General features: G+C 36.8%; 1 protein-coding gene across 3 annotated transcripts in view; it reads left to right on the top strand.

The window, feature by feature from the left end:
* Positions 1-16,699, top strand: part of LOC128985390 (protein numb-like) — a 136,333-nt gene that overhangs the window by 107,987 nt on the left and 11,647 nt on the right. For all 3 annotated transcript variants that reach the window (XM_054404845.1, XM_054404844.1, XM_054404843.1), the window contains 5 exons: positions 1,930-2,070; positions 2,921-3,116; positions 4,739-4,881; positions 5,313-5,442; positions 9,543-9,670. In XM_054404845.1, coding sequence (XP_054260820.1) covers positions 1,930-2,070; positions 2,921-3,116; positions 4,739-4,881; positions 5,313-5,442; positions 9,543-9,670 — 738 coding nt within the window. The remainder of the gene's footprint in view (positions 1-1,929; positions 2,071-2,920; positions 3,117-4,738; positions 4,882-5,312; positions 5,443-9,542; positions 9,671-16,699) is intronic.

Genomic DNA, 16,699 nt, shown 5'->3' with positions numbered 1-16,699 from the left:
CACTCTACAGCACCTTCTATAATCCTGCTTAAGTTCTGATGCTTTAGTTCAGAGACAGTTCATAAGTAATGCAAGTCACACCAGACACTATCTCTGAACGGTTGGTTTTAGAACTCCTTGCTTCAAAGTATTAAACATTTAAATTAAGATTTTCTCAATGATATTGTACTAAACACTTTGTTTTGCTGACAAAAACAAAAAATTGGTTGAGAATAGTTCGATAGAATTGCTGTTTTTAGCTAAAAAGTCTGTATCTTAAAAACTTAACTCTAATACTAAACAAACTAAAAATAAATGTTTATGTGTTTGTGATTTGTACCTTTTTGTATGCCGTTTGCATTGTTAATATTTATTAAGGCAGGTCAAAACCATCTAAACCCTGTATTTGGTACTATTTAACATGAACCTTCTGTTAAAAACATCATTAATTGACAGCCTAATGAAAAATAAAATTCATCTGGGTTCAGAGTTGTTGTAAGTGAAAATAGCTAAACAGCATTATGTACATTACTAGCTAATTACAGTACATTTAGAATGAATCATGCACAAAGAAATATTCACCAGACAATTTAACAACAAACATTGAGATTCTACTCGAGGTACTGGTTGAGTTAGTTGCATCTTAGAGAACACGCTGAGATTTGCAAGTGGTAATTACAAAACTGAAGTTACTTGTTGCGGTTGCAATGAGATACAAGTTGTGTCTCAAAGCTGTCTTTGAGCTAAAAGTTTCCCTGTGCCCTAAAAGTTTGTCAGTGATAACTTTGCTTGTTTCAACTGCTTTGAGATTAGTTAGGCTACTATAGTTAGGCCGCTTAGAAAACGACCTGCGCGCTAATGCTAAACCAATGTTGGAGGAGGTCGCTTTCTAAGCGGTAGGTAAATAATTATTAGTAAAGATTCAACAACTTTATTAGTTACAACTACCTCATAATAAATATCTTTGTCTAAAGTTTTTCTTTTTTTTTTTTTTTAGAAGCGTTACTCGAATAACTATTTTTTATGTAACTATATCGTCGTTTTTTTTTTCAATTGGTCTTACTAGGTTATAAAAAAAATGTCAAAAAAGACTTTTTATGAAATTGATAGTGGAAATAATCTTATAAACTTGATTTATTTGAAGCAATTAAACAACGTGCAATGTTAATGTTTTAATTACTTATGTTTTATAATCAATCCTTGTCTCATGGACATGGAAAAAGACTTTCCATTAATTAGCCCAATTGAAGCCAGATAACTGTCGGTTTGATTGATGGAGGATAGGACTAGAATGTGTTGTCTATATTAAGTGCTGTCGTTTGGGTTAGATTTCACTGTTTAAATTGTATTCATTGGTTACAGTCAATCATTTAAAGTTTTTAACCAATTGTTTTTCAGTGATAGACATTGTTTGTGTTAACATAATCACCTGACCCATATATTAGAGTCCTGATAACCCGAACTAATTGGGACGGGACCCTGTTCAATATTGCCGTATTTTATGCAGTACGATTTTGTGAAAAATTTTTTATCAATGTATCTCTTATGACTGTTAATGTCCATATATTCCTCCCTCTATCATCCCATCACTGATAATTTTCTACGATCGGGTTCTTCTTAATACACCACAATCTTTAAAGAGAACCAACCGAATAGAATACTGCTAGGTAGTTTGGATTTACGGGCCACTCGGATTGGCGAAGTTCGGATTAGCAGAAATCAGTTTAGCTGGGTTTGAACTAGCTTTTATACTAGCGGAGTTTGGATTAGTGAGATGACTGTATGGGGATACAGTGTGACCAGGTAGATAATGTCTTGAGGAAAGGAAAATCAGTCTGCAGCATTCAGCATTTCATCACTCATAATTAAATAGTTATTTAATATAGTCAAAGTTATTGGATTGTATTTAGTTAGATTTATCGAGCTCATCACTTATTCACCATGTTGCAGGGACTGATAGTGGACCAGACGATAGAGAAGGTATCGTTCTGTGCGCCAGACAGGAACCATGATAAAGGGTTCTCCTACATCTGCAGGGATGGGACCACTCGGCGCTGGATGTGCCACGGGTTCCTGGCGCTCAAGGAGTCTGTAAGTCCAATTCTTAATAGAATCCACAGTTGGTACTCAATAATTTGACTAACAGTACAAAGTACTTGGTAATTTGGCTATGTATTGAATTAGTCATTGGCCAATTTGTTCATATTAATTAAATTATTATTGTTACCTTACAATATCCGTTTGGTGTTGGTAGATAGACAACTACATGTTTCGTGGCGACTGCCACATCCTCAGGTTATCCTCTTCTCAGATTCGTCATCAATTTAAAAATATAAAACACTGAACACACGTAGAAAAACACATTACATTAAACATTTATTTTGATACCGTCACGGTGCGTGCACGCGTTTGGTCGGGCCGGCGGCGACTGTCGCGACTGGATGTCGCCGCCGGCCCGACCAAACGCGTGCACGCACCGTGACGGTATCAAAATAAATGTTTAATGTAATGTGTTTTTCTACGTGTGTTCAGTGTTTTATATTTTTAAATTGATGACGAATCTGAGAAGAGGATAACCTGAGGATGTGGCAGTCGCCACGAAACATGTAGTTGTCTATCTACCAACACCAAACGGATATTGTAAGGTAACAATAATAATTTAATTAATATAAAGCAATATCCAGAAGTAGGACAATGAATTCTAATTTGTTCATAGTTCAAGTTTTGTTTTCAATAAATATTGGTTTTTTTTATAATGCCTAATAGGCTAACGGTTTGATTTTGATTGCCAGTTCAAAGAGTAGGTTTATATTAGAAGTTGGCTTTTATTAGCTTGTGAATTAGTTTTGGCACCATATTTGGAGTAATATATGACAACTTATCTTGTAAAAGCCAGATTTTTAGTCAACAGCTGTCATCTTAACATTGTGGTTGTACACAGGGTGAGAGGCTAAGTCACGCTGTGGGATGTGCGTTTGCCGCGTGTTTGGAACGCAAGCTGCGACGAGACAAGGAGTGCGGTGTGACGATGAGCTTCGACACCAGCAACAACACGTTCACTCGAACTGGCAGCTTCCGACAACCTACTATCACGGACAGGCTCAGCGAGAAACAGGAGAACAACAAAACCAACTCTGGTAAACACGTGTATCTTTATAAATTACAAACAATTAGTACTTTTGAAATTATTTAATTATTTCTATTTCATTTTAATAAAGGAGTCAAATAATTGAGAGAACTTTTCTATTTCCCCATATTTACTCTTCAGGAGATACAATTTGCTTAATTTGAATGGAAAATTGAGCAATTAGGTGAAGAAAAGCAGACAATTTGATGTTGTAGTAGGCTGTTTATTTGAAACAAAAATACCACACAAACAGTTTCAGTACAATGCAATTATACAATTAACATCATGGAGCCAAACCATGGATTTGTACATAAACGATTTTAAAGTAGATTCCTTCTTACTTGGATAGCTCAGTACAGGAGCTGAAATTTTGAAAATTTTGAAGCATTAAAAAAGAGAATGGATAGTTTTTCAAAACCATACTTTATATGTCAACATTTTTGTATACTGTACTGCAGTGTTCAACTAAACAGAAATATCAATTCTAGGGCTTGTGTACCGTATAGCGCTACATTAAGGTGACTTAAGAGGGAATTTATTTAAGTAAGAGTCGTTTTTGTGTACAGCTCTGTAGGTTGCCTGTACGCAACAAGAATCCTTCCTGGTTTCTTGCATAATTTGTAAACAGAATGACACCATTTGCAGCTCTGTAGCTGATGTTTGTGCTTTGTTCAAAATTGTTAAAATTGTTGAATCTCTGCTGTGTGCGAGATAAGGTCAGTGATACGTTTTTTTTTATTACAAGAATACTATCCGATACCGACATTCATCACCAGATAACTGAAGGTTATGGCTCTGGTGCAATGATAGAGGGGAAAGTGCAGAAATGGGCTAGGGAGTTTTAAAATGGGCTGTGAAAATGTTCATTTCGAAAGGAATTGTGTCTTTGGTGGGTACACTGACTTCTGACTTCTGACCACATAGTAAATTGCCCCTGCCGCAGCAAACCTGCAGACTAAGCGAATTTCCATTCACCTGATTATATTTACAATTAAATCTATTTAATTAACATTATGTTTAACAAGTACCCAGGTTTTCTGCTATAGGGAGGGTAATAAAGTGTATTCAAAAATATATTAGCTTAGTATAAAATAAATAAATTTGCCAAGTTTGATCAAAATATATCCATAAACAATCAAACTACAATAGGTTACTTATTCTTCATAAGAATAACATTGGAATTTTTAATTAAAAACTTTTCTAAATTTTTTCAGGAACCAATAACCATTAAAGGACACTTCTATTTCTTGTAACCAAAAAACATATCTTATCGTGCTCGTGGTGGGAGGGACAACAATTTGAAAAATCTTTAAAACACGTAGCTAAGCGTAGGTACAGCTACAGAGCTGCAAATGTTGTCATTCTGTTCAAAAATGGTGCAAGTAACTGGGCGAGGAGCTCCATTGTGGCGTACACGGGAGGTACGGACATGTCCGCAAAACGGCCCTTATAAAATTGCCCTCATATTTGTTTACGCCTGTAGGGATGAAAAGGTACAAATATAAGAGTGTTTTTTTCACATGTGAAACATTTAAAGACTAAAAGAAACAGATTACTGTAAAATGTAACTTCTTAAAACAATCAATGTACATTGCTCCATAAAAATCTGATTGACATCCTGATGTGTTGTAGAAGTGCCAGTAGCCACTGTAGCGCCTCAGACGCAGACAACACCTAAGCCTATCAGCAACCCTCACGCGATAGAACGACCCCACGCCAACATAGCCATGCTACAACGACAAGGCTCCTTCCGCGGCTTTAACCAGCTGAACCAGGTAATGATACTTTACCTATATACAGAGTGGGGAGGGAAGTACCCCTACTTTTAAGATGGTACTGTGATTAGTAGGGGTGTGCTGGAGGAGTGTGGTTAGGCTCAAATGACGCTGATGCTTTGGGATTTTCTACTAATTTGTTTTGATTTTCTGTTTATATTTTGTTATTTTGTCAACAGGTTACTATAACCCAATAGGCCCCTTGTTATTTTTTTTAAATTCATATTTATTGCTTATTTTTTGCCTATTTTAATTATAAAGGGATTCTGCACATCTACAGGAAAATATCCTTCTAACAGTATGCGTAGATTTTCCCTGCGATGCACACAAGCTGAGATAAAAGGTTTTAAAGAAATGTGCTTGCCTATTAATATATAGGATTCCACTTGAAGTCTTTGAAGGTTTACTCATTAAAACTTTAATTTTTTCAGGCGAGTCCTTTTAAGCGGCAACTCTCGTTGAGGATCAGTGACTTGCCGAGTAATTTGGAGCGAACTCGAGCAATGAGTCTGCAAGTAGATGACTCAAGAACTCCGGCACTTATACATCTGAAAACTCCAGGTACTGTAGAACATGGTAAACACATGTTACTGTAGAACATGGAACATGGATAGTGTCCGCGGATAACAAGAGCATTCTTCAATTCCTCTTTAAATTTAATTTTCTAGGCCTATTTAATATTGTAAATATTTTTTCTCACTGAGATTTTTGAATAGTAATTTTTAAGAGGGTAACTCAACATCCAAAAATTTCTAGTATCCATATGGTTGTAAACATCAATTCTTGAATTTAGACTCTAGAATAATTATTTTTATAAAATTATATTATAGGCTCTCGAATTTTCCTGATTCACTTTGATTCGGACCATTCAGTAACTGTTATTTATTATATCTGGAGCATTGTTAGTTGTGAAGTTTAACTTTTTCTTAACAATCAGATAGACCAGTAAGATTACTTTTATCCTGTTGTAAATTCCACTTTTTCAAATTTTCTTGGTCTAACCTATATTTGTTGTTATTCAAGAAGTTGGGAAAAAGGAAGTGTTTTAGTGCTATTTTGCTTAAACATTCAGCTATTTTTACGTTTATTTCTTTATTTCAGAAGGCATTAAATGCCGACGCAGATTATTATCTTTACCGTCAGCTGCTCTTTGTGAGTTTCATAAAAAAAACAGTTTTTGACCCATTATCTCATTAGTATTTAGAATATTGTCTTTTCTAAAGTATACCCTAATACATTATGTTATTATTCGTGTTGTATAGTATGTTATTGGTAGATATGCTTGTTACTGATTGATTGAGTCAACCTTTGTATATTCGGATACTTAACCCTCCGAGTGTCCGCGGTGTAAATAGTATTGTGTAAATAGTATTTTAGTATTTAGTAATCTGACGCAGTCATGCCGATTTCTTTGGTCAACGACATAGACTACAAGTATCAAGTATCAAGTAAGTCCCTTGTTTTGGCCTTAATGTCTGCCTATTTTTTGCTCATTTACAAGGTTTTTTTTTTAAACGGATCTGAGAAGCTTGAAAACAATGTTAATTATACTGTTCTATATACCATTTTGTTTGGAAAATCATGGGCTTCAATATTATCTATAAAACATAAGAAACATTTGTTTCAAAAAAATTTTAAGTAAACAAAAATATTTTGGAAAATTTTCAAAAAAAAAATAAGTTCGTATAAATTATAGGCCTATAAATATTTGAAAATAGCCACTTTGTTCTAAATTTCATGAGGATTACAAATATATAAAAATATAAGGAAGTAGATTTGCAAATAAATAAGTTATGGGCAAGAAACAGATTTCAGTACATAGCGTTTAGCTAAGAATGCATAGCCTAACCATAGCTAGGAATCTGGCTGATAATTTACATCAATATCACTACCTAATTCTTCAGGATCATCAACCAGCCCTTCAAAATCACTTAAATCTTCTTATAATGCACCTTGTATATCACTACTTTTGATTTTTAACACTAAATCAATGATAAACGTAATAAAACACATCAGTCATCGGTGCAAGGTTAACCAAGCTGTTTACAAGATACAAGACAAATAAAACGATACCTAACTCGATCCAGTTCAATCCGATTTTGTCAGTCATAGAGCCTTCGCCGTAAACAGTGTTTGTGAGTCGATGCATCGACACAAAACACTACACAAAGTGTGTTATGTGTCGACGCATCGACAAATAACACTCGGAGGGTTAATATTTATTTTGTAAATATGATTTTGTTAAATCCATTTAAATTTAGTTCAACTAATGCTTGTGTTGTACATAACATGTAAAATCAGAGTATATACAGTAGAGTCTAACCCTTCTGAACTGACTGGGGCCAAATCCTGTTAGGTTCGGATAAGTGGGAATTCAGAATAAGCGGATTTCTGTAATAATTGATCATTGCAATGGCAGATCACGGTTTTGCCGCAATGGCGGAAGATGTTCACGGTTTAGCTGTTACCTCTGAAGATTTTTATGTAGTCACGCCTAGCTTTTGTTTTCACGATCCCATAAAACGTTTGCAAAGATGCGTAGTAAAAAAATTGTTCAAGGTAATGTTCACAGTTTTGCCATGATCGCGGAAGACTATGCTGATGATGTCCCTAGGACCACAGATGATGTTCACGATTGTGCCATGATCATGTAAGATGTACCTACTTGTTTCTGCCGTGACTGCAAACAAATGTTCTGAATTTCATATTAGCTTTGTACTTTAAAGAAATAATAATAATTTCCAAACTTGCATCGGGAGATCATCGGTCAGAGGAGAGTGGCAAATGGCATTGATCTTGAGTGAGAACAATGACCCAAAGTTACTGGACGGCTGGCGCTGTAGTACTTGAACCCCTTAAATCTGTTGTGTTTGAAAACTTAAGTGTAGAGATTCAAAATAGGCGGATTTTAAAAATACAGGATTCGAAAGCAGTTCTCTTTTAAAACCATTCTTTATGATTTGAATACAACAAACTGCAGTATTTTGTTAGTAGTTTAGCAGTAAACTCTATTAGCCAATTAGAGTACCTAAGATGATTTAAGTTGAACAATTGTCTGGCCACTGGAGATTTGTTTCCGTTTATGATGATTGTGATAGTAACAATGTTACTATGTTTTGTCAGTGGTGGTTGATAATGTTGTGTTATGTTACAGTCAGTCCCATACCTGAAGTGTCACCTCACAGTGACAAAGCAGACCCTGTCAGTGCCATGTGTCAACAGCTGTCTCAGGGACTGTCAATGTTACTATGTTTTGTCAGTGGTGGTTGATAATGTTGTGTTATGTTACAGTCAGTCCCATACCTGAAGTGTCACCTCACAGTGACAAAGCAGACCCTGTCAGTGCCATGTGTCAACAGCTGTCTCAGGGAATGTCAATGTTACTATGTTTTGTCAGTGGTGGTTGATAATGTTGTGTTATGTTACAGTCAGTCCCATACCTGAAGTGTCACCTCACAGTGACAAAGCAGACCCTGTCAGTGCCATGTGTCAACAGCTGTCTCAGGGACTGTCAATGTTACTATGTTTTGTCAGTGGTGGTTGATAATGTGGTGTTATGTTACAGTCAGTCCCATGCCTGAAGTGTCACCTCACAGTGACAAAGCAGACCCTGTCAGTGCCATGTGTCAACAGCTGTCTCAGGGACTGTCAATGTTACTATGTTTTGTCAGTGGTGGTTGATAATGTTGTGTTATGTTACAGTCAGTCCTATACCTGAAGTGTCACCTCACAGTGACAAAGCAGACCCTGTCAGTGCCATGTGTCAACAGCTGTCTCAGGGACTGTCAATGTTACTATGTTTTGTCAGTGGTGGTTGATAATGTTGTGTTATGTTACAGTCAGTCCCATACCTGAAGTGTCACCTCACAGTGACAAAGCAGACCCTGTCAGTGCCATGTGTCAACAGCTGTCTCAGGGACTGTCAATGTTACTATGTTTTGTCAGTGGTGGTTGATAATGTTGTGTTATGTTACAGTCAGTCCTATACCTGAAGTGTCACCACACAGTGACAAAGCAGACCCTGTCAGTGCCATGTGTCAACAGCTGTCTCAGGGACTGTCAATGTTACTATGTTTTGTCAGTGGTGGTTGATAATGTTGTGTTATGTTACAGTCAGTCCTATACCTGAAGTGTCACCACACAGTGACAAAGCAGACCCTGTCAGTGCCATGTGTCAACAGCTGTCTCAGGGACTGTCAATGTTACTATGTTTTGTCAGTGGTGGTTGATAATGTTGTGTTATGTTACAGTCAGTCCTATACCTGAAGTGTCACCACACAGTGACAAAGCAGACCCTGTCAATGCCATGTGTCAACAGCTGTCTCAGGGACTGTCAATGTTACTATGTTTTGTCAGTGGTGGTTGATAATGTTGTGTTATGTTACAGTCAGTCCTATACCTGAAGTGTCACCACACAGTGACAAAGCAGACCCTGTCAGTGCCATGTGTCAACAGCTGTCTCAGGGACTGTCAATGTTACTATGTTTTGTCAGTGGTGGTTGATAATGTTGTGTTATGTTACAGTCAGTCCTATACCTGAAGTGTCACCTCACAGTGACAAAGCAGACCCTGTCAGTGCCATGTGTCAACAGCTGTCTCAGGGACTGTCAATGTTACTATGTTTTGTCAGTGGTGGTTGATAATGTTGTGTTATGTTACAGTCAGTCCCATACCTGAAGTGTCACCTCACAATGACAAAGCAGACCCTGTCAGTGCCATGTGTCAACAGCTGTCTCAGGGACTGTCAATGTTATCCAACAATGATGACTTCCTTAGTTCTCTCAACAAGGTGCGTTGTATTAGCATATTCAATAATCACTGCTAACAAAAATTGGAGAGCGAGGAACTGCTCCAAATGGGATACCTACAAAAGCCACTGATTTAAAAGACATTTTTAGGGTAGTGTCTTTCATAACAGTGCCTGATCCTGGACGTTCTTATGGTGCAATGCCTTAAAACACATTATTCGAAGCACGTACCTGCCTTGACATTGTATTCCTTTTGTTGCAGTGCCTGCCTTGGAGTTGTATTAATTTCAGAGTATAGCTTGCCTTAACGTTGCCTGCCTTGTCGTTGCATTCTTTTTAGAGCAACCCTGCCTTGGCCTTGTATTCTTTTTGGTGAAGTGCCTGCCTCAGTTGTATGGTATCCATTTTGGAGCAGTGCCTGCATTAGTCATATTCTTTTCAAAGCAATGCCTGCCATGGTCATATCCTTTTTCGGAGCAGTGCCTTCCATGGCCATATCCTTTTGGGAGCAGTGCTTTATCCTTTCATTCCTTTTGCAGCAGGACCTTAACCATGTATTTTTTTCGGAGCTGTGCCTTTTGAAGGAGTGCTTATCGGAGCAACGTTACGCTCAGTAAAAATTATTACAATAGAAAACCTGAAAGTTATCACTTATCAAAGCCTGATTTTGACATTGCATCAATGGGTTAAAATATTGACTGCTGGCGCGAGAGTTTTTTTTGGTAACGGAATTCACTGCATTGCATCATCATGTAATCTTGAATTGCTTAGTGTAAGGTGATGTAAGTGCAAGGGATATTTTTGCACCAGCTGCACTTTTCTTTGCTCTTTTGTGACCTGAGGTTGTAGTTTGTTTAGCATTCACTAAACCATTTACCACTTCTTTTCTGAAATAATCTATTTTTCTAAACTAATTATTTTTGGTAGGCGTATCCAGCCCTTTTGTCATAGATTCCCCCTGCAGTAGTTATTGTCAAGGACCTGTTGGCCTGTTACTCTTTTAGTGCTGCAACTTGTACAACTTTTTTAATACAAACTGGAATGCACTACATGTTATACTGAGGCTATTTGCTGGTTATAACAAAACATAAAATAGTATTGCACTCATCTTATGGGACGACGTTCTTACTCACAGTTGCAGTCCGCCATAACACAATTAACTTAAAAAGTTTTTGGGTCCAAAGATTACTCCCTCCTCTCTTGCCCCTAACAACAATTCTCAACCACCAATCCTACTCCTAACATAGGTAATAATAGGCCCCTATTAGACGAGGTAGCCTGGCGACGTCGCCAGCGACAGTAGCTGGCGACGCACTGGCCACCAGACCTAGTAGCCAGTTGAGTAGCTAGAATTTTACCGCCGTAACTCATTTTGTTGTGAGTGCTTGTCTTGTACTTGTACTTGTTATGAGCGGTATGTTTACAGTGAATAATGAGTGAATAATGATTATAAGTATCTTCTCCTTTTGTTACTTCTGAAGAAAAGGACGCAAAGGAAGAGAAAAATATATGTTAATCCAATGCTTAGTGCAAGAGAATCGAAAGGGTTATATTACACCCTTTTTGATGAGCTCTGTGCGGACAATACAAAATTTTTCAATTATTTTCGTATGTCACAATCCAGTTTTTTCGAGTTGTTAGGTCTCATAAAGGATGATATAACTGGAACTGATACTGCAATGAGAAGATGTATTACACCCGAGGAGATGTACTACACCCGAAGATGTATTACACCTCAATTGCACATGTTTGTTGCTAAACTCCTCTACAGCACAGTTCCAAACGCAAGGGTGTTTTTCGATTTCACTAATAAAGTCTTCAGTGTTCAACTTTGTGTCGGCCAACTTCTGACACTTTTTCATGAGCTCTTCTTGCTTTTTATTTGCTTCTTTTTTTTTGTTCGCCTTTCGGAGGTTCTTCTTTTTTCTTCATATCTTCGCGTATCCCTTCGATTGAATCAGATGTAGACATTTTATCAACTGAAGTGAACAATTCACCCACTCACAACACAACAGAACGCAACACAACAGAACGCAACACAACAGTGTGCAAGTGCACCCGTGATATGAACTGACCGAGTGGCGACGTGATACTGGCGACCTAGTGTAATAAGCTCCATATGCTACAACGCAGCATCGCTAATATGGGTAGCCAGTGGCTACCGCAGTGGCGACGGGGCTCGGTAGCCAGACGGTCGCCAAAGTGTGGCTGCGTCGCTGGCTACCTTCGTGTAATAACATCCATAAGAATCAATGACCTTTGACAAGCTGAGTAGCCAGTTTGGTCGCTGGCGACGTCGCCAGACTACCTCGTCTAATAGGGGCCATATAGTGACACATCTGCTGCCAAGCAAACAAAAATAGATTATTTACTAAGGATGCATTAGCATGAATTCAGTGTTTTGTTTGGGGTGGTGAGCACAAGATTACAAAGTTCTGTAATTAGAAATAAATACACATCGTTTTTTTTATTATTATTAAGATGGTAATTGGCCTCTTTTGGCAACTTTATGAGCCCCAAATTCTCTATACCACTGGTCTGGTGCCCATTTAAATTAATATAGGCTATCTCGTTCTCATACCAAAAGCAGTATGCAGAATCAAAACGTCTGAAAACATTTTAGAGAAATCTTGTATTGGGAATGTAATTTAATTTTAAAGTTGTGAGTTGTCCACCAGTCAAATTTTAGTAATAGTCACAGACTATGATTATTTGAGCTACAACAACCTACAACACTCCAACTCAAAATTCTGGTTATTTTTGTTACCCTAGCTATTTTTTGCAGAGCAATGAGCTATCTTCAGGGAGAGGTTCTTTGCCAGCCGATTTAATGAGTGGGGTTGTTTCTTATCTGAGCTTATTATGATTTTGTATTTTCTTTATTTATGTCTAGAGAGATGAGAGCGTGTCCCTACAATAATAAGTCAAGAGTTTATGCTGTAACAATTAAATATTTATTCAACAAATTTATTAAATCTAACATTCAGTCTTATTAAATAATTATCACAGTGATCTTTCTCACTTAACAATTCGCAAATATTTAACAATTCATAAATATTTAACTTGAAATTGAAAAAAAATCTACTTTAAATTATATCACAAAATATTAATGACTCAAGAATTCCCTAACTCGCAATAATGTAACCCCTGAGAAAGAAATTTAATTTTGTTAATAAAGAAAACCTAATCTGTAGTTTAAGTTGCCAACTTTCAGCTCTTACCAACTCCAGCACAAAGCCGAGTGTAGTGTTTGCCGAATGTAGCTTTGAGGACTCTACTCTTCCAGCTAAAAAAGCCGAGTTAACAAGAGAGAAGTCTTCCCTCTTTCAAAAATCCCGCCCTGCCATGATACCGGAGTACGTACCGCGCAGAAAAAACTATATGACGTAATGTGATTGTTTTACTTCCTCTCACTCAATTCTCAAACCGGGCCGGGTACCGATGTCTGTCAAATGTCATGTCCTGGAGGTTATGTTAGTGATGATTGTAAATAGGCATCCGTATAAAGTTATTCTTAATATGAATTTAAACAATCTTACAGTAATTAAAACAAATCACAGTTATAGGATAATTTAAATAAAAGAATGATTAGTCGGAGTCTAATAAATGATAATTTAATTACGGCCTTTGATGAAAGTAAAAGTTGTATCGGCAGACGTTATGATATCGAAACGGTAAGTGTACGTATTGTAGGTTATCTCAAGTTATTCATTAATGAAATTTGACTTAAATCTGCTATTAATTAGAGAGGTATTTATTAGAATTTTATTTATTATTACCTTGAAATTACAAAGCATCAAGAGGATCGGTGTTTATTGCAACTGTGCAACAACCTAGGCTATTTGGAATAACGTCTTTCATTGGTTATTGTTTGAGCCTATTAGAAAGCTTGATAGTAATCTAAATTTGGTTAATTGAGTAGGCCTATTATATTATTATTACGGCGGTAAATTTTGGTAACGTCGTAATTGTCCCCTCAATTTTGTGACGAAGCTAATTGTTATTGCGAGTTTCACAAAATTCTAATATCACAGAAAATTTTAAAAATTTAGATAAATCAGTCTTGAAATGAGCAAAAAATAAAATAACTAATAGGAACATGGAATCTTACAACTAATAATACATAACAGTCTTTAGGTTGGAGTCTTGAAGAGTCCTCTAAAACTCCAGGGTGAAATCCTCTTCTAATTCCATCTCCAGGACGTCCTCCTCAGGATGGGCTTTAGGCGGGCTGAAGATGCTGGTCACCGGATCAATCCTTTGAATGGGCTCCTGGACCTTCATCTCGTGCAGGATGCGCCGCACCTCCCGGTCGCTGGAGTCTTCAGTTGGGGGTCCCTTTGGTGGTATGTCGCAAGGATGCAAGACATACTTCCGGGCGACGATAGGGTAGCCCAGCACCCTCTCCATTTCTGTAAGCCTCTTCTTGGCTTGGACATCGGCGTACTTAGTGATGTCCGCCTCCTCAGATAGCTGCTCGCACCGTCTACCGAGCACCTCTCGCTGCTTCTGAGCCTCCAGCTTCCTGTTGTTGATCTCCAGGAGATTCGCTAGTTTCGTTCTCGGCTTGACGCCTGAAGCAAGCTGCACTCGTCTCGGGTCGTCAAGTGGGAGCTTGGCCAGCCACTTTCGGAAGGCTTCGTGGTGACGCTTTCCTCCTTTCTTTGGAATGTAGAAGTTAGCTGCTGCCATCATCTGTTTTGCAAATTCAAAAGAAGATTAGTGTTGTGTTCATAATAATACATTTCATAAAGTTTTTTTTTTTTATTATTCATTATTTTATATGTATTTTTTTTTTATTTGGCTTTTATTGTTATTGTTTTCTGTTAGGATTATATGTTAATTTAAATGATTTTGTTTTCATTATTTTATTTTTATTTTTTGTGTGTTTTATTATTATTTTTTTTTTACTACCCTCATCCTCCTTTGTATCTTTTGCAGGTTTTGTTTTTTAAAAATATTTCTTCAGACTTTCTGTGTGATATGGACCCTTTATATTTAAACCATTCAAGTCACTTAAAATGTAAGTTGATTTTCCAATCTTTTGATGGATTTTGTATGGACCTTCAAAAATTTGGCAAAGGCTCTTTGTTTCACCTAATATTGCTCTAGATATCGGTGCAGCTTTTAACAAAACCTTCTCTCCAACTTCAAATTCTGTTATCTTGTGTTGCGTATTCAATTTTCTAGCTCTGTTTTCTTTCTTTCTTTCGGCTCTAGTTTTTGCTAACTCTAGCTTAACTACCCAATTCTGGTCATCTTCTCTATGTAACCCTAAGACATTGCTCCAAAATCTAACATTCCTTTTATTTAGATGCAGTTCGTTTGGGGTGAAACCTGTAGTTTCGTTTCGTACTTCATTTAGAAACTCATTAATTATGCTGATGTACTCAGGCCAAGTTTTCTGATTATTGTGGCAATAACTTCTTAAGCAACGCTTTGTCTCTTTTATTATACGCTCTGCTAAGTTGGGTTGTGGATGTCTAATTGGGGAAAACACTGGAGTAATGCCTTCTACCTTTAATTTGTTTAGCCAGAGCTTGCTATGAAACTGTGTAGCATTGTCACTTTGTATTTTCTTTGGTTTTCCATAATTAGGGACGTATTCTAAAAATATTTTGTTTAGTGCAATCTGACTAGTTGCTCTTTTAGTAGGAAATAGTTTAGTAAATTTAGTAAACACATCAACTACAACAAACACATATTGTAAGCCAGATCTTCCCATTGGTAAAGGTCCTAGAAAGTCTACGGCCAAAAGTTCGTTCTTTTCAGTCACACTGACACCACTTGTTTCTCCAAAGTTAGTTTTATTATTTGACTTGCATTTTTGGCATGTTTCACATCGCTTTAATATAACTCTGATTTTCCTGGTCATATTCTTGAATATAAAGCTCTCATTTAAGATTTGGTAACACTTCTGAGGACCACAATGTAAATAATAAAAGTGACAACTCCATATCAAACTTTCTACTAACACTTCTGGTATTACAACCTTCCATACATCATTGTTGTTTTTCTTTAGTAAAAGTCCATCTTCTATTTCATAATTTAACAAAGGTTTTGGTAAAACTTCACCATCCTTCTCTCTTAACTTTTGTTGTATTATGTTGTTATATTGTGGGTCCAAATGTTGATGTTCTTTTAAATTTTCTAAGTCTAACATTGTTTGAGTATTTGCTTGTCTTTTCACAGTTGCAACCACTATTTTTGGTTCATCATCACCATTTCTTTCCTGTGACATATCACTTTTACAGTAGCGGCTTAAAGAATCTGCCACTATATTATCTTTACCCGGACATCCCTCTATTGTGTATTGGTATTCTTGTAAAGCAAGGACCCATCTAGTTAATCGTGAATTGAGCAATTTGCAAGTTTTTATGAAAGTTAGTGCCTTATGGTCGGTTATTATGCGCACCTTAGCTCCCATCACAATCTGTCTGGTCTTCTGAAGACAGAAAAGTATGGATAGAAACTCCTTTTCAGTTGTAAATAAGTTTAGCTCATGTCCCCTCAGAACTCGACTCAAGAAAGCGATAGCCCCTTTTGTTCCATCGTCCTTTATCTGGTATAGGTGTCCACCAATAGCTTTATCTGATGCATCACATTGTAATATAAATTCTTTATTCAAATCTGGGTGAATTAAGGTATTTGTTTTTAAGAAAAGTTCCTTCGTGTTTTCAAAAACTTCCTGTTCTTTACTTGTCCAAATAAATTTATTTTTCTTTGATGTTAGGGCCAGAAGTGGTTGTAATGTTTCTGAATACTTCTCAACGAATCTGTTATAATAATTTATTGTGCCTAAGAATCCTCTGAGTTCTTTCTGATTTCTTGGTGTTCTTAAATTCAAAATTGCTTCAGTTTTTCTTGGGTCTGCCTCCAATCCTTCACCTGTTACTATATATCCTAGAAATGGGACTTTATCTCTACAGAACAATGATTTTTCAAATTTTATTGTCATGTTAGCTCCCTTCAGCTTAAGGAAAATAGTTTCTAAGTGTTTTAAATGAGTTTCAAAATCAGGTGAGTAGCAAAGAATGTCATCTGCGTAAACCATGGTAAAATCATCTACC

Source organism: Macrosteles quadrilineatus, unplaced genomic scaffold, assembly GCF_028750875.1.
Source record: "Macrosteles quadrilineatus isolate MER2022 unplaced genomic scaffold, UCM_ALF_1.0 Scaffold_2__2_contigs__length_208266976, whole genome shotgun sequence".
Taxonomy (NCBI): Eukaryota; Metazoa; Arthropoda; class Insecta; order Hemiptera; family Cicadellidae; genus Macrosteles; species Macrosteles quadrilineatus.
The sequence above is the reverse complement of the archived record's forward strand: the minus strand, read 5'-3'. Positions and strand labels throughout refer to the sequence as shown.